Source organism: Convolutriloba macropyga, chromosome 7, assembly GCF_964194025.1.
Source record: "Convolutriloba macropyga chromosome 7, txConMacr16.3, whole genome shotgun sequence".
NCBI lineage: Eukaryota > Metazoa > Xenacoelomorpha > Acoela > Convolutidae > Convolutriloba > Convolutriloba macropyga.
Genome location: NC_134474.1, coordinates 47,548,547 through 47,568,284, shown reverse-complemented (window position 1 = coordinate 47,568,284; position 19,738 = coordinate 47,548,547). Strand labels below are relative to the sequence as shown.

General features: G+C 38.3%; 1 protein-coding gene across 1 annotated transcript; it reads right to left on the bottom strand.

Annotated features, from left to right (window-relative positions):
- Positions 1-574: 574 nt before the first annotated feature.
- Positions 575-19,481, bottom strand: LOC142342324 (uncharacterized). Its single transcript, XM_075393623.1, has 4 exons — positions 18,821-19,481; positions 5,228-5,478; positions 3,394-4,039; positions 575-955 (listed from the first exon to the last, which is right to left on the bottom strand). The coding sequence occupies exons 1-4, from the start codon at positions 19,392-19,394 to the stop codon at positions 732-734; spliced, it is 1,695 nt and encodes a 564-aa protein (XP_075249738.1). The 5' UTR covers positions 19,395-19,481; the 3' UTR covers positions 575-731.
- Between the last annotated feature and the right edge of the window lie 257 nt (positions 19,482-19,738).

The window sequence follows — 19,738 nt, the reverse complement described above, 5'->3', positions numbered from 1 at the left end:
GCAGTAACAACTAATCTTTGACCAGTTCAAATTTTGAGGGGTTTTTGAACGAAATTAACATCTTTCACTCATTGAAAGAAGTTAGAAGATCCTTGAGATCCTTGACTATAACCTTGAACAACGGCTTTTAACCAAACTACTAGTTAATACTGCGTAAATCACGGGGAAAATGCAACAGATATTGTTAAATTTTCTAAGCAATGAAAACTAACAAAATATATTCTTCACAATGTTTTGTAGCATCTAAATCGTGTGTAAGTTTTAATAAAATAGGAAATTTTGGTTTGAGAGATAAGAGAACTTGCTCAAAGTTCAGTTTTCAAAATCTCCGTATATATTGGGCCACTGCTTTGTATCGAGCTATTGATTAATTAAAACGAGGCCGGTACGCTACAAAACACAAATAACGGTTGTAGTCTAGTAGTACCTTAATTTACAGGCGTGCGTGATTTTCCTTTGTGATTTCGTATACTTTTACAGACTTACGTGCGCAAAAATTACCTACACCGGTAAACCAAGTTTATATTAGATTGCTCCTTGATGGATCGACTTATTAACATTTTGAAACGAGGCCGCTAGCCGAGTGTCGAAAAGCAGTTGACAAATGAACTTAAGTTACAAATGTACATGACAAAAAGTGTCCAATAACAACTATCCAGCAATGCCACGTATAATTAGTCACATTAACAGACATAAAAGTCATGTACATCTGTAAATCAATTATTTTTCGCTTACAAATGAGAAAAAATGTGGTGGGTTATTTGTGCGATTACGAAAATAATAAGCAATCTATTTATGTCTAGCTTCTCTTGTCCATTAAACTTGGCAGCATCGTACACTTCGATAAAGACAGAGCCTCCGTTCTGTTTCAATTCATACACATGTTTTCCTCCATTGTCAGTGAGAAGTCTCTCTCTAATGTTGTCTTCAGAGTCCACTAATTGGAACAGCATTCCTGTTAAAACATAACACAAAATTCAAAACATCATCCATTGATCATCCTCATTGACAAAGTTGACTAATCTATCGCACCAGATGATGAGCTGCGCGACCCGAGCCAGCCCTGATCAGACTTACAATGGGCTCTGATCATACGCACTTGGTTCGTGCACAGGGGGTGTCGGATTTTACTTGGTTCGTGCACAGGGGGTGTCGGACTTTACCTGGTTCGTGCACAGGGGGTGTCGGATTTTACTTGGTTCGTGCACAGGGGGTGTCGAATTATACCTTGTTCGTGCACAGGGGGTGTCGGATTTTACTTGGTTCGTGCAGAGGGGGTGCCAGATTTTACTTGGTTCGTGCACAGTGGGTGTCGGATTTTACTATTTTACTTGGTTCGTGCACAGGGGGTGTCGGATTTTACTATTTTACTTGGTTCGTGCACGGGGGGTGTCGGTTTTTACTGGGTTCGTGCACAGGGGGTGCCAGTAAGTATTCAACTGTCTTGTAAGGGCAGTACCTTTTGGAATTCAAAATGTGAACGATCGGTTGCTGCGGTAAAATGGATCAAAGTATGGGCCAACGAGATTTTGTTCGTCAAAGACCCCTTAAAGATAATTAACCCTCTCCTATGCTCGTAGACTGTTTATAGTAATATATTTCTTTAATCAACACCTGTTGCGATAATAGCAGTTAAATAAAATGCCGGTGTAATAAATTTTAATGCCCGATCGACACTGGAAAAACCCTTCAGCAATAGACTACGAGTTTATCACACTCTTTTATCGCCACTGTTACTAAGTAAACAGTGGCGATAAAAGAGTGGCGACAAACTCGTAGTCTAATGATGGAAACAGTTTGATAAAATTGTAGTCTAAAAAAACTTGTGTGGTGTGTGTGTGGTGTGTGTTGTGTGTGTGGTATGTGGTGTGTGTGCGGTATGTGTGGTGTGTGTGCCTGGGGTGTGTGGTGTGGTGTGTGTCTGTGGTGTGTGTGTGGGAAGTGTGTGGTGTATTGTGTGGTGTGTGTGTGTGCGTTCGTGAGTGTTTTTGTGTGTGTTTGTGTGTGTGTGTTGTGCGTGTGTCTGTGTGTGTTTGTGTGTGTGTGTTTGTGTAAGTGTGTTTAAGTGTGTGTGAGTGTGCGTGTGCGTGTGTGTGTGTCTGTGTGTGTGTTTGTATATGTGTGTGTGCGTGTGTCTTTGTGTGTGTGTGTTTGTGTGTGTGCGTGCGTGCGTGTGTGTGTGTGTGTGTGTGTTTGTGTGTGTGTGTGTGTGTGTGTGTGTGTTTGTAAGTGCGTATAGGTGTGTGTAAGTGTGTGCGTGTGCGTATGTGTGTCTGTGTGTGTATATGTGTGTGTGCGTGCGTGTGTGTTTGTGTGTGTGTTTGTGTTTGTGTGTGTGTGTGTGTCTGTGTGTGTGTGTGTGTGTGTGTGTGTGTGTGTGTGTGTGTGTGTGTGTGTGTGTGTGTGTGTGTGTGTGTGTGTGTGTGTGGGTACCTGTGTGCGTGTGTCTGTGAGTGTGTGTGTTTGTGCGTGTGTGTGCGTGCGTGTGTGTTTCTGTCTGTGTGTGTGTGTGCGTTTGTGTGTTTGTATATGTGTGTGTGTGCGTGTGTGTTTGTGTGTGTGTGTTTGTGTTTGTGTCTGTGTGTGTGTGTTTGTATGTGTGTGTGCGTGCGTGTGTGTTTGTGTGTGTCTCTGTGTGTTGTGTGTGTGTGTGTTTGTGTGTATGCGTGCGTGTTTGTGTGTACGTGTGTGTGCGTGTGCGTACGTGTGTGTGGGTGTCTGTGTGTGAGTGTAAGTGTGCGTGTGTGTGTACAAGTTTGCGTGTGTGTGCGCCTGTGTGTGTGTGTGTTCGTGGGTGCGTGTGTGTGTACGTGTGTGTGTATGTGTGTGTGTGTGTGTGTGTGTACGTGTGTGTGTGTGTGTACGTGTGTGTGTGTGTGTGTGTGTGTGTGTGTGCGTGTGTGTGTGTGTGCGTGTGTGTATGTGTGTATGTGTGTATGAATGTATGTATGTGGGGGGTAGGCATGAGGACAAAACGAAGAACAGATCCGAAAAAATATCACTTACCTTTGAAAATGTAGTTGTCCACAAAATAATAAAAATAAAAAAACCAATAAAACTGTGTTCAATTTTGAAATGATCGCAACAGGTGTTGATTAAAAAAATTACCATACGGTTGTTATCGCCCTCGAAGTTATCATAACACCTCGGCTTCGCCTCGAAGTTTGATAACTTCTCGGTGGCGATAACAACCGTGTGGTAATATTCATTGAAAACGATTCAGATTCACTACAGGACAATAAAAGTTGACACTCTCATTTTTCAAGAGTTACGTAAAAGCAGTTTTACTCAGATCCTAAAAAAATGGAAACCGACATTCTGTTGCGAGCGTTCAACTTACCCGCCGTTGCTGAAAATTGTTGAAAGTTATTAGAAAATAGCTTAGTAGCTTACCATTTTCAGGTCCATTAATTCCAACTCTGATGAAGTCCGCAACTGTTTCCACATAATTCATCTCCATAAATATGAAAGCCAGAAAACACCTGGGAAAACCAGTGTCATTGTAATCAAAATCACAAGCAATTATAACCTGAAATGTATTAGTAAACGTCGAATTATTTGCGAGATCTCCGACTTTATACCAAGTTACTACAAAAGCCGCATCGGCTTTAAAATGGTCATCGTCAACGCAAGAGTTCAATTCTTCAGTTTGTCCATTGTCATCAACAAGGCGGAAATAGATCTTGTTTTTAAACTCGTCTGCAACGCCCGGATTGGTATAAGACATCATCCCGCCTGCTATCATAACCTGCGTGGAGTCATCGAAGTCGGAGGGTTCTAAAGCTTGACTGGAACAACTTCCTTCTATAATATATCCATTGAACCCGATGGTCAACGAGTCGATAGAGAGGTCCCCGAATTTGAATGACAAGTCTTCAAGTGGAATTTCTCCAGAAATGGAGGAATTAGCTGGGTCGTAGATTGTGTCGCCAGCTAATGGTCCAAAATCGGCGGCCGCTGGATTTCCTGCTTCCTCTCCTGTGATGATACCATCTGACATTGAGTCTGCGTTGGCTGAGGACTGAGTAGTTGTTGTAGTCTAAAAACTGCGAGTTGTAGTCTAAAAACTGCCTTTTTAGTTTAACATTAAGCGTGCTACCATTGCCAGCATCAACCACCGGTACAGAAACATGCTAACAACTTCACAGAACATGGCAGTTAAATAAAATTGAAAGGATTAAAGTATACATAAGTATTATAAGTACGTATTGGAGATCAAGTAAAATGAATAAGTATAAATTAAGTGAGTATTACAGATCGCCAATTTTATACCAAGTTATAACAAAAGACGCATCGGCTACAAAACTGTCATAGTCAATGCAAGAATTCAGATCGTCAGTTTGATTATGAGCAAAGTCAATTTTTTTATAGGAGTGATAAAGCAGCAAGTTGCGGGATCATCATTGCTCGCTCAAACGGAGGGGAGAGGCTCAACAACTGTTGCCATCCCACGAGAGGGGACAAATAACCCCAATACTATAATCGCCCAATGAGCGGAAAGTTAGAAAAACGCGCGTATTCATCAATGAGTTCTTTCTACCCAATGAGAGGGGATAGAGGGGATATCATCCAATTTGACTGACTATCAAAGAACCAAAAAAGCAAATGTCATCCAATAGGTTGGTAATCTGGGCATCTGATCAAGGTTAACTGTTAACATTTTTAATCAACCACCATTGCACCAAATTAAGACTCTCTGAACTCAACTTCTGGGTACTACAAAATATTACAGATCAGTTAAAAAAGATTAAGTATAAGCGTGTTTATTCCATTACGATTTTTAAATAGAAAGAAAAAAAATTTGATACTGGTAGACGCTTGCAATGACTAGTGCACAAGATAGTGAAATGGATATTGCTCAAAATCCAAGCACAGGGAAATTCGTCACTAAGTTTGAGTTTAGAGCTATGACACTTTTCCGAAAATAAACCCTAAGAAATGTTAAGAAGCAATTCCAATTTTGCAAAATATGCCAAGAAATAAACGATTATACTAATTGGTTCCACAAATTGTTAATTTGCACAAATTAGCGCAACATTAATGGTTTGGGTACTGGCTCATAATGACCACTTTCAGGTTCAAGCTCTCGTTCACGGACTCAGAAATTCAAATTACGTTCTCTCATCAAAATCTTGGAAATCTTCTTCGTAATAATGGGCTGCAAACGTACGAAGCGATATAACAAATAGCATAGTTCAGAAGGAATAAATTTTTCTCTAAAACTGACCCCATTTGTTGTCGCGGATGAGGAGTTCATTGTAGATTCAGATGTGGACGAATATGTGGTAGTTGTGGGTGGAGTAGGGGGTGTAATAGTAGAGAGGGGAGTACAAGCGGGTGCCCTGGTTCCCTCTACCACATTGGCTGCAACTGTCTGGTCCAATTCATAGAACCACTTGCCAGCCACTGCTGTGTTGGAAGCGAAACTCAGAGAACTCACTGAGGAACTGCCTGAGTCAGGAAGCTCAAACTTGTTGCCTGAAAGAGAATTGCAGTTAACAGTAGTTTATTTTGCGTATACAGTTCTCACAGGCCCGGCTTGCGATTAAGAGTCTGGGCTAAATTAGTGGGCTTAAACTCGGGTTCTTGGTAAATACAAGGTTCTTATAATATCTCATGAAAGTGCGTATACTTGTCTTTGGTATTATTGCGGTAACAAGTTCACTGCAATACTGGAATCACGGTGGTGCAATTATTGTAACTATGAACTTCGGTAGTGCTGAACCAATTCAAAGTCCAGAATTAGGTTAATAATCAAAAAAGATCAAGATGTGAAACCACAAGTCAAGCATCAAGCTTCTCTGATCATAATCAGCTGTAGCAAAGTTAGTTTGTGAAAGTTTTGACAACTGGTATTATTCGAACCCTTTTGTAAAACTGTTACGCATTGATTTTACAAACGCACTTCGTCCAAAAATTTAGTTGTTTTAAGACAACTAAAGCAAACAACTTGTATCAGCGGATAGTATCGGATATAACGGTTAGCTTATTTGAGCGGCATTGGAAGAGTGCTATCCGCTTAATATCTAAAATTTTACTATGGAGTAGTCACTTTATATTGAAGAAAATATCGAGCAACAGAATTTTAGGAAGATTTCTTCAAGTTGTTAACTATTAACATCATTTTCGCTAGCCCCCCCCCCCCCAGTAAATTAGGCAACCCCATTTGTACCCGCTTGATTATTTTGTATGCAATGAGTGATTACGTATGCATAAATGTGAATAGTCAATTTAAAAAAACTACTAAAGCGGAGATTTGAAAATAATTTGTGTAACGGCTTTACACCGTCCAGTTCGCTTCAACGGTTTCAAATCGGCCCCCATATTACGTTTTTGCAGCTAGCTTAGCTTTTGTGAACTGTATTATCTGTTGTAATGTAGATTACCGTTGCATTAGATGACAATCATTTAGCCCAATAACAAATTGTTTAGCTTTGCTGTTTCAACAAACTTGTTTCGCCCAGAATAAAAAATAATTCAAATTGAAACAATCAAATTTTGCTTGAAATTTTGTTATTAACACCACTTTTGAACCATTATTAGAAATTCACGTTCCAAATGGTTTTAGCCCTATAACATGGCCATTTTGTTGCGAACTTTCAACCTGCTACAATTAGCAGTTGTTAAAAGAGAGATCTTATAGGACGCAAATCCAACAAAAATGATAAAAATTCTTATAACCAAAGATTTTGTTCTCAACAGGCTTCAATAATTCCAGTAATGAAACTATGCTAAGCTAGGGTGAAGCCAGTAAAAGAATTTGAGTTTTTACTTTGCACAAAATTTCTCTTACTGGGGTTTTTGTTCCTCAAAAGGAAAGATTGAGATTATCAAATTTAATTCTCTTTTCAACAAATCAAAGTTATTTAAACTGTACAATCACCAACATGAGCTACAGAAACCAGACAGAGTTAGAAACAATTTACCGCTCAATAAATTGTGCGTCAATACGCAGTGCATGTCCGTTTAATGAGACAAAACTAACGAGTTTCAAATGGTTTTTGGTAGTTTTTTAAGCTCTGTCTAAACTGTTTTACTTGTCAATTTCGAAGTGTTGATCTTATAGAAATGACTAGATCGTAAAATTTTCTGAATATATTGAGTTAGGCGTTCAAGACACCTTATACGGTGCCCAGCTTTCTCTGAACGGGTATGAATGTCGCGAAATTCACTCTAATTGGCATAACAAATTCGGTATCTCTTATTCTTTTTCAGCTCAATTTGTTGCAGTAAAAATAGATTCGATTTAGTAATTCAAGAATACGTGAGAATTATGATTCGCTGATATTGGTGTAGTCTGATTTTTCATTTCATTGACGATATTTGCGTACTAATAATATTTTTAAAAATAAATTTTGACAAATGTGAACAATCAATTTGGCTTCAATAGAATGTTGCATTAAATTTTTCTTGTCATGCGATTTTAACCGCGCTGCTTGATATGGCCTTGAAATGATTTGCTAAACGCAGCGGCCACATTATGTGTATAGAAATAAGTCACTGCATATAATGTAAACATCAATCAGAAATTTTTGCTTATAGAGTTTTTAGCTATTACAAGCTTTGTAAAACTGCCTATTACTATATTTTTTCGAAAATTGTTACATAAAAGGCTGTTGATGTATTATACCGGGAAGGTTATTATGAAAACAGAAAGTCTTCTCAGAAGGGCGCAAAACATTAATTTTTGTGGGTGCCTAAATTACGGTTATATAGGGCTGGGGGCGATAGCGGAAAAAATCCTAAAAAAGTTGTCTTGCTTATCCGACAAGGTTTCAGGAAAGAAAACGTTTCAAATAATAGAAAGAGTTTTGATCAACTGAGTTTTTTGTGGTGTTTTGGTCTTGGGTTCCTCAGTTCCTCCATCTGTACCTCGGGTTTGTGTTTGTTCTGCGTAAATATTTACTGATACCTAACGTCTCCATGTCAAGTTTGCACGTTTGTTGGTGTTGTGCTGAGTACATATACAAACAACACTAAATAATTTACTTCTTTACAGTATTATCTGACTATGAAAGTTCATCCTTAAGATACTAGAAACGGTAAATTTTTAGCAAATTAGGCATAATCTAGGTGGTCAATAATTATATTGTCATCCGGTTGTTTTGGATAATATGGGGTTATTAAATAGGTTCCATGGCCCTAGAGAGAAATGGGAACCAAATATGCCCCAAAAATTAGTTAAGAACTCGGTTAATGCAATTATTTAGTGAAATTTTTTGTTTTATATTCTCTTTCTTGCAAGGCTATTCAAAAAAAGGAGCCAAAAACATTGAGTTCCTCAACGCTGCGAGACGAATCACTAGATTGGTAGTTACTTCGAGTTGAAGTACAAACCCGGGCCGAGGATTTTGCCCAAAAATAACGGGGAATAGTGTGTAAAAAGTGTAAAATAATATTTTTACACCGTTAGTGCTACCCTTAATAAGGGTGGAATTCCATTTTAAAGTGTAATTTTACTGGGGTTATTAAAAAGAGTGGAGTAAAGAGTGTAAAGAGTGGAGTAAAGAGTGTAAAACAGTGTAATTTTCTCAAAATTACATTCTTGCACTCTTTTCCCCGCTATTTAAGAGTGGAAATTGCTTTACACCCTTATTATTGCTTAATAACGGTGGAATACGGGTGGACACCTTGGCCCGGGAAGGACGACAGCCTGTACCTCAGGCAGATGCTTTGCGCAGGCTTGTCGTGTTTTCACAGTAAAAAATTCAAAGAGACAGTGCATATAAGGCAGATAAAAGTAAGCTCTACCAGTTTAACAGGCTTAGCTTTCAATTTCACCAAAAACCAAGATTTTATTTCACCTCAGAATGGATTTGGGTTATGCTAAGGACAAGTTTTGAGCAGCATACTATGACCTTAGTGTCTGCAAATGGTCTTCATTAACCATCAGTGAAGGGACTCATGCGGTTTGATCAGTGATGAATCTCTCATACCAGAAAGAAGAGTTTAGCGGAACACATCTGTGCAGCAGCAACAAACTGGACCATCAGAGCATTTCAGATCTTCAAGGAAAACCGACAATTTGATCGATATAGGAAACCAAAACCAACAAACTTTAAACTGAAGACGAAATAAAAAGGATAAAAATGTGACGATTTGGGAGAATGATAAAAACCAGAAATTCACTTTGATGAAAAAGAGGAAGCAAAGGTATATGAAGATTTCCGGTGACGTATCCAGAGCAGATATCTGCCAAATTAAACACTGAATGACAGAAACACAAGATTTCTTCACCCAGTTTTTTGGCACAAACTAGCTGCTTCTGATATGCTTTTTGCTTCCTGCAGACACGGGAGTGGCTCTAAAAACGCGGTAGGACATTTTCACCAAGTAACAGTTTTTCAATTTGCAGGCGTAGAGTATCACCACGAACATCCCCAAGGAGGAAATATAACATTGGCACTCTAACTCGACAAGATTGGGAGATTGACACAGAGCAGTAAAAGTCACGCGATTTTGAGGCGGATTCGTGAGGACCCAAGAGAGTGGCATGAAGAAATGCATGAGAGCGGCATGTCGCAAAATATTAAAAAAGTTCCTAGGAAAAATTCGATTTTGCCCCAATTTTATGTATGCATTCCCTATTAAAGTTAGCGTCAACAAAACCAACTGTGCCGCATTACACAAAAACTCTCTGATAAAAAACTTTACCAAATCAAGAAGTTCGGAAATTAGCAGCAGCTCCCTACTTGAGAAATCTTCGGTTTCTAAACATAAAAAAGCTTCGGTATCTTTGTCTTATTCCAGTCAACAACGACGAAAATCCTCGTGATTTCTCCGTCGGTAACGTCGTTTTTGTTCGGTATTTACCATAAGAGAGTTTCGGTATTATCTATTTTTTGAACGTAAGATAGATTTGGTATCGTGATGTTTTTAAACGTAAGAGAAGGTTGGTGTCGTTACAGCAAATATCAGGAACTTTTATATTCTGGGGTTTGAAAGCGGGTTAGTCCAGCAAACCGAACAAAAATGGTCGGTTTTAAATGTAACCAGCCGTAAAAACTTCGCTTGTAAATCGCGAGAAAGTGTGTCAAAACTGAGTGAAAGTGAATTAATCAACCGAACTCTCATCAATGTTCAACAAATTGGTGAATTTTTTGGAATCAAAAATAATCATGAAAATTATATCCGTTCAATGAAATTTGTATTTGTTCGTAACCTAACAAACTGAACGTACCAAAGCTTTCTTACGATTGAAACTAAACATACCGAAGATGTCTTACAAATTTTTCGTTGTTTTTTGTCGTTTTTCTTAAATAGGGCTAAGTTATCTGTTTGTGCTCATACATAAATGTCATACATAAACGCTTCAAATAACTTCTATATCACTTAGAAGAGCACGTGAGTTATTTATGAAACTCTATGAGTGGATTATTTACAAATTTTGTTTTTTTTGAGCAGATATACTTAATTGTTAAGGTTTTTATTGAAATAACAAATTTCCTAAAGTTAATTTAGAAATGAATTTTTTCATACTGAATTCAGGTCTGAAACAGCACACTTGGTATTCACAGCTTTTGTTAAAGGTAGAAGATGAATTATATAAACAAGGCAACTTGCCATTACTTTTTATAAGACGGTGGGGTGGGACAGGGCTGATTGTGTCAGACGAAACCGTACCAATTACATACCAACCGGCTGAAGCACAAGTGTTGTTAAGAGTAAAACTGCGAATGCGCTCTGACCCCAAAAAGAGAAACTGGCAATCCGGAAGATCCTATTTTAACTGGCAATCCTAAGAAACGGGCAATCCTATTTTAACGAAACAGTTTTTAATCCAGCACTAAACTCTTCTAGTCTACTTACGCAATTTAATTATGAAAACGAGTTAAAGAAAAATTATTTGCTCAACCTTTCAACCATTTACTTTTCCTTGTCGACATTTTTTACTTAATTTGAGAGTCCGATGTGATCTTTGTATCCGCTCCGATTTCGTTGTTCTCAAAGCTAAATATGAATTCGGCAAACTCATCAACAAAGATCTCAGTTCTCTGTTTAAACCTATAGCAAAAAGATTTAGAGCTTTCACAAGATCACAAAATTAGAAAAAGAATGAGAGGGCGTACGGAAAAGAAGGAAAGTAATAATAATAATAATAATAATAATAATAATAATAATAATAATAATAATAATAATAATAATAATAATAATAATAATAATAATAATAATAATAATAATAATAATAATAATAATAATAATAATAATAATAATAACAATAATAATAAAAATAATAATAATAATAATAATAATAATAAAATAAATAAAAATAACAATAAAAAAAATAATAATAATGATAATAATAATAATAATAATTGTTGTGCCCGGTGGTATCCATTCACCACTCATACCAACATTAGTGCATTAAATTATTAACCAATGAAAAGCGGTACGTATATAAACTTTTGTTTCTCATATCATTCAATCGTGCCACGATTGACTTTATCAGTGACAGGTCGTTGCAATCTTGAGCTGGCACAATACATTGAGAGCGAACTGCCTAACTGCAGTCTGCCTTATCACGAGTAATTAACAGTCGTCACTGAATCTCTTTTGTAAAGCTTTAGCCTTTACATTGAAACCTACAACCAGCGTTCAGGATATCGAGCACAACATGGCGCAGTCAGACAAAATAGGACGCACGGACCTGAAACCTTCTGGGACAAACCCAGCAGTAACCCACCAATCACATGGGAGAAATGGAGGAGACAGCTCAAAATGACCCTCGTCGCCAAGACAAACATCGAACTGGATGAACTACTCCAAGAGAGACCGACAACAGTCATATGCCCTCCAGAACCAGTAGAGGAACAACCCGTCCCAAATCCAACACAAACAATGGAACGGGAACGAATGACAAGGTACAACCAGGCAATAGCCAAATGGAAGAACGAATGCAACCAAATCGATCGATTAGAAGTCTCATGCGGCGATAAGCCATGGGACATGGCAGACAGAAAAGCCAAATCTCTGATCTACCTCAGCCTCGGAATCGAAGGACGAAAAATGCATGCAAGAAAGTTCCCCCACACTAACGTAGAAGCAAAATCCACAATGGAGCTGTGGGAAGAAAAAGAACAAACGTTCATCCGCCCAAGAATTGTAACCTTCGATAGATATCTACTTTTGACTGGCAAACAACACAGAGGCGAAACGATGGAACAATTCCACTCCGCACTCAGGTTACTAGCCAAACGTTGCCAACTAGCGGACCTAGAAGACGAACTACTTAGGGACATATTTACCGCAAATATGATAGATCAAGAAATACAAAAAGAACTCTTGAAAACAACCCTCACCCCAGAAAAGGCCCTAAGACTAGCAGTAAGCATCGAATCAGGCATTAGAAGCCAATTAGCCATCCAGGCAAGACAACCATCGGATACATCGACCAACCCATTCATCGGACGAGACGAACAAGTCATGAAATTTCCAGCTCACGCTACTGCGGTTCAAATAGACCCCTATCAACATACCGAGGAATAACCAGAAGAAATGGCAGAGCAACGAACAGCAACAGCAAAAGAACATCAACTCATAACTGTAGAAATTGCGGCCAACCCTGGGAGGCGAATCATCGATCAAAATGCCAAGCAATAGGTCAAACATGCCGTCGATGCAACAAACAGAACCACTTCGCAAAGGTCTGCAGATCAAACCTGAACAGACCACAACCAGTAGATCGGTAAACCAAATCGACAATCAAGGACCTTACCAAACATCACAAGGCATAAACATGATCACACACAACCCGGACACCCAATCGACATACGACGACTCCGCAGATGACTACTCAGTAAACATGATGAAAACACCAGACGACTCCACAACACCATCGAAGCTACATATACAGTATGGCCACAGCAAATTCTGGGTAATGGTTGACTCAGGGAGCTCCACTAGTATCGTCACGGAACAAATGGCGAAGGACATAGAGGCAAGAGACAGCAAGACATGGTGGAGCAGAACAACAAACCCAGTAAAATTGATGAGCTACACGAACGCCCCCATAAAGAATCTAGGAACACTTTACTGCGATATCGAGTGCAACGGCTGGAAGGCAGGACGTGCGGACATCATAGTCGTCCCAAAAAAACATCGAGCGATCGTAGGAAGGGACCTGTTCAAACCACTGGGAATCCAACTAACACAAAACGACTCACCAACATCTACAAGTAAGAGCATCAATTCAATAAACATACTCCAAACCCCCACAATCAAGGAAGAAGTAGCAATTAAATACAAAAACTTAACAACAAGGATAGGACGCTCTATACGTCATAAGGTAAAATCACAATTTAAGTCAAACTACACCTCGGTCCACCAAAAGGGAAGACGCGTACCCCTACATCTCGAAAAACAAGTCGAAGAAGAACTAAAAAGTTTACAGAACAGTGGACACATAACTAGATTAGAAAAATGCAGCGACGAATTTTTCATTTCACCGATAGTAATCACAGTGAAGAAGGACAAATCAAAAAAACTAGCAATGGACTCGAGAACAATTAACAAAGCGATTCATAAAAACAAATATCAAATGCATAACATTGACTGCCTTATGGACAACATTGCCCAAACCATCACTCAATTGTCCGACGAAGGAGAAATCTTATTCTCAACAAGAGATTTACGCTACGCGTACAGCCAAATACCACTAGATGAAAACACAGCAAAACAATGCAACTTCAATATTATAGGCGGCCAAACCACAGGAACATATCGATTCAATAACGGATTTTACGGACTAACGGACATGCCGTCAGAATTCCAAAAAGCGATAGACAAAACCTTATACAATCTAACAAACACATTCAGTTTTCTAGATGACATTATCATCGTTACCGGAGGCGGCCTACAAAACAATAAAGAAAAACTATTCAAATGCTTAGACAGACTAAACGAAGAAAATCTGGCATTTAACCTCAACAAATGCCATTTCGCAAAAAAATAAGATAACATGGGTCGGCTACAAAATAGACCAAAAAAGTATTAGACCAATCGTCTCCAAGACACAGGCTATAATTAATCTGAAGCCACCTACATCACACAAACAACTAAAGTCATTCCTAGGAAGCGTCCTTCAGAAATTCATACCGAACCTAGCACCCCTATGTCGCGAATTCAGAAACCTGCTACAAAAAGATACGAAAAATGCATGGACAACCATCACCAAACACAATTTGAAAACATAAAGAAATGCATACGTAACCTAACCGAAAATACACATTACGACACGAGACGAAAAACCAGAGTCAAAACAGACGCATCAAGATCAGGCCTAGTGGCAGTCCTAGAACAAAAAATTCGCAACTGATGTGAATCAATATCATACACCTCAAGATTTTTGAATAAAGCGGAAGAAAAATACAGCATAAATGAACTAGAGTTACTAGGAGTATTATGAGCATTAGAACACTTTAAACATTACCTATAAGGCCAGCACTTCACAGTACAAACAGACCACAGGGCCCTCTTATCAATCCTCAAAGAACGCTCAAGTAAAATTCATCAAAGCCGCCTAACAAGATGGTATGATAGACTAATCCCATTCAACTTTGGTATAGAACACATAGCCGGAACAAAAATGGTATTAGCAGACTATATGTCTCGAAACCCATCCGATACTGCCAAACCCCCAAGCACGTATGACGAAAACTTCATAATAGCACAAACAGACGTCATAAAAGAAACACTCCTTATCCTACGCAAAAGAGGCAGACCAAAGAAACAGAACAATAACAATACACAGCACAATACAAAAACAACGCACAACGATCCCAACGTCACTAAAACAAACACAATGGAATCGTCCCACGATTCCAACATCCCACTGAACTACCAAACAAAACGACAGAGAGGCAGGCCTAGAAAAACAAAGGTGGAATCGTCGAACGATTCCACACAAACAAAAAACAACACCAACAAACACGGCACGAGTACAGACAACTTAATAAAGAATACGAATTACAACACAAGACATTCCAACCACAATTAAACAAAACGAATAAAGATGTCACCAACAACACGCAAAACACACAGCAAACGATTACACAAGCGCATTTGCCGATTAACACAGCTATACTTAAGCAGCCTAACTACTAACACAAACAACTAAAGCCAACAAATCAAATGGAGCACACAACAAACAACTCAAACGGCGCCAACGTCAAATCACCAATACAGAAAACACAATTCTCAATGAGGAACTATCTAGGCCCCACCCCAAAACAGGACGACCATCATCCTACCACCACAGCGAATGACGAACTCTCAAAACAATTGGAAAGTGTATTCAACCAGCAGTGAATCGCAGCAATGATCAACAGAGATACGGTATTACGGGAGATCAGAGACTGCATCATCCGATGCAAACAATTTAGCAAACAGATATATGCTAAATGGAAAAACATAAGCGTCAACAACGGCTGCATACTGGTGGATAACAAATTAGCAATACCCAACATCCTCAAAGAGTCAGTCATCGAAGTACTTCACTCAACACATCCTGGAGCTTGGGGCATGACTGAACTCGGACAAAGGTTATTGTGGCCATTCATCAATAGAGATTTAATCGACAAATATAAAACTTGTCGACCCTGTACCGAATTTGGTAAGAACCTAAAAAGTATAATAAGGAAATCCGATTGGACACCCTTCCCACCGTGATCTGAAACAAACGAAGAAGTACAATTAGACTTCGGCGGACCCATATTTGATGGACAAGGGAGGGAAGTTTACTTCTTAGCCTGCATCGGCGTTTCTCGAAATTCCCAACCCTCAAACTAGTCACAAACGCAAACGGTCCAAACATAGAAAAGTTTTTAAACAAATATAAAACCCAACACGGCGTACCTAGAAACATTAGACTAGACCAAGCAAGATGCCTAAAAGGTAATAAAATACAACAATTATGTAAACGCTACAACATTAAACTAATCTACGCGCCAGCCAATGACCACCGCCCCATAGGCTTAGTACAACGTTTAGTACAAACCGTCAAGCGACGTTCGGGCTGCATAAAACTTGACCCCAGTCAGAAACCGTTCAATATCAAAAAGGCACTCCAAAACATATCTTTCGAACTACGCACGTTCAGAAAGAAAATTCTAAACTCTCTCCGTTCGAAGCTCATTATGGACAAAAAGCAAACACTGCACTAACAAACATAACATCAAAACCAAACATAAAAAATCTAAACTGGTCAAACACTTTAAAATAATATTTAGATGACAACATCATAGGAGAGGATGCGCTTATCAGTCAGGACAAATGGTACCACGAGGACTTGGACAGTGACAACGAAGTGAGAACAAACAAGCAACGGAAACTACAGGACACCAAAGATGACGAAGGCGAAGTACCGCGCTTCATAAAACTCCCCCCTGCTAACTTCGAACAGCCAATTGCCAGAAACAGCCCTCGACTACAGCTAGCCCGAAAACCCTTGCCGCTCCCGAAAAAAGAAACAGCTCCAAGGCCTGTACGAAGCTATTGCAGAAAGGGCAGCATTAGTCAAAACAACAGATAGCACCGTGACCATTAAAGTCCCAGGCCATCAAGACACTGTGCTAAACAAATCAGACATTACAAAATTTGGAACGCAGGAGCAAAGCCATATCCCCCTCATCAACTTTGCCGCCAGAAAGACCGTGCGCAACCACCATGCAAAGTTCATCCAAAGCATGGAGTCACACTCTCAAGACATTAAAAATAAGATCATCGGCCAACGAGCCATCCGAAAGAGAGGAACCCCAACGTCAGATGTAGACAAAAAGGCAAAAGCCAATCTTTCCAAAATCAACCGAATCAAGATTCCACACAAGAAGCGCTGCCAACCGTCACCCAAGAAAGGATCCCCCAAAAAGAGAAAGCTCTCAACGGAGTCATCTCAGGCATCAGAAGACGAACAGGACAACGAGCCCCATGAGACCGACTCTAGCCAAGAAAGCAAAGCCGCGCCCAAACAACACGGAAGCACGTTACTAAACGATTCGACAAAAACACCCAACAGACGCAGGGCTCGTGACAAGAAGAAACCTAAACGCTACGGCGAACTGACAGAGTTGTCTTCATCGGATGAATCGCCTGAAATCGGACAACCCCAGAAACGACGCTTAGGCACAAGCATTGCCTCGTATTCTCCCCCGAGACAACTCAACACGGAAACAAGGCCGTCGCCATCACACAGCGTAATCCCGATGACTTCGTCCAACCCAAACTTTCCAGCCGAGACCATCGGAAACGCACCGCAGGTTTTAGAAGAAGACACAGCACACGGAAACGTACTGGCAATCTATGAACAGGACCAGCCCGAACGCCCCCTTCAACCCCATGAACTCTAGTCAACTCTACCACAAACTCAAGAAACTCTACGCATAGAAACTTGTCAAGCTTAAAACTTAGTACGTTACCCGATCATATTGCTCGCCCTATCTGTAATCATCAAACACATTTAGCTCCGTTAACATTCAACCTTAAGTACTCACAATCACCATGTGTTATTCAAACTAACTTTTGTCACATTAAAGACTCATCATGTTACAGGCATCATCTCGTCTTTCACTGTCAATCTCTGTCTCTTTGTCTAGTACTTAAAACTTTGTAAACTTCATGTCCCATCGCTTATGTAAAATTTCGTTAAACCTAAATTTTCTCTAGAGGGGGGGGGGAATGTGGTACCCGGTGGTATCCATTCACCACTCATACCAACATTAGTGCGGTAAATTAATAACCAATGAAAAGCAGTAGGTATACAACTTTTTGTTTCTCAAATCATTCAATCGTGCCACGATTGATTATATCAGTGACAGGTCGTTGCAACCTTGAGCTCGCACAATACATTGGCAGCGAACTGCCTAACTGCATTCTGCCTTATCACGAGTAATTAACAGTCGTCACTGGATCTCTTTTATAAAGCTTTAGCCTTTACATTGAAACCTACAACTAGCGTTCAGGATATCGAGTACAACAACAATAATAATAATAATAATAATAATAATAATAATGATAATAATAATAATAACAATAAAAATAATACTAATAATAATAATAATAATAATAATAATAATAATAATAATACTAATAATAATAATAATAATAATAATAATAATAATAATAATAATAATAATAATAATAATAATAATAATAATAATAAAAATAATAATAATAATAATAATAATAATAATAATAATAACAATAATAGTAATAATAATAATAATAATAATAATAATATTAATAATAATAATAATAATAATAATAATAATAATGATAATAATAATAATAATAATAATAATAATAATAATAATAGTAATAATAATAATAATAATAATAATAATAATAATAATAATAATAATAATAATAATAATAATAATAATAATAATAATAATAATAATAATAATAATAATAATAATAATAATAATAATAATAATAATAATAATAATAATAATAATAATAACATTAATATTAATAATAACAATAATAATAATAATAATAATAATAAATTAGTTCTCAGAATCTAAGACATGATATGAAATAAGTGCAATAACCTCACTCAAATCGAAGATAGATGTCATCAATGAGATTTAAAACAGCCTAGTAAAGTGATGTGTTGAGGCAGTTTAAAGATATTTAGTAAAGACAAGTGGTTCAAACTTAACAATTGGCCATGTTTCGCCGAATAATTCGGATTATAGGTAATAACACAAAAACTTTAGAACGAGGCAAATTAGTGTAAACAGTCTGCCTTCTATTTTTTGGTTTTTTACGTAATACCATACGCTACAACCAACCTCCACTTAAATTCGTTAATGAAATATCTTACAATCTCCTGGTCCATTTATGCCTGCTCTCAGATACTCGCCCCTTCCCTCGTCGAACACATATCCCAAGGGACTCAAGGGATCGTACGTGAACAAAATGTAGCAATGCAAGTCACCCACCACCAGATTACACCCCACGTAAACTGAAAACTCGTTCACACCCAACGCCCCGAAATCAATCGACCATTGGATGAAAAATACCCACGTGACCGCTCGTCCTCGGAATATGGTTGCAATGTCATTCGCGCGCGCAGTCGTATTCATGTAATTAAAAGTGACGTTAGCAGAAGTTGCATTGCTGAGTTCCAATAATCCGCCTGCTATGATTGTCGAACTTGTCAAATTTTCAAACTGACCAGCTGTTGTCACATTTTCAGGGTCCAGACCGTTGATTGTAATGTACCCGTTATTGCACAGGTAAACTATGTCAACATTAAAAGATCCAATTTTCAAGGAATGTTCTAGAATTATTGGATCGGGCTTACATGGTGTTCCGATATCGTTATGCTCAATATAACCATATGAACAAAATCCTACCCAAAATAAGCTCTGAAACGTGAACAAATTTTTAAACATTGCTGTGCGCTAAAATTAAACCGAGACAACTTTTTCAGTTGATTAAATTGTTCTTACTTTATCGGATATGCGGCTAATTAAAACTTGAATAATTTTTAATTGAACGACTGCTTTTGCTAATTAATGAAAAAGAAAAAAGTATCACTTAAGAGCTGGCCATTTGCATTTCTGTAAGATCTGTTTTTATTCAAATTGTCAGTCATAAATTTTATGACAGTTTTCACATTACGCCATAAGAATAGATAATCTTTCTTTTTCGTGCTTCGCTCAGTCAATTTTAGTATATTGGCTGGCTGTTTGATGAAATGTCTGAAAACCAATGGAGCGATAAAAAACAGAACCCG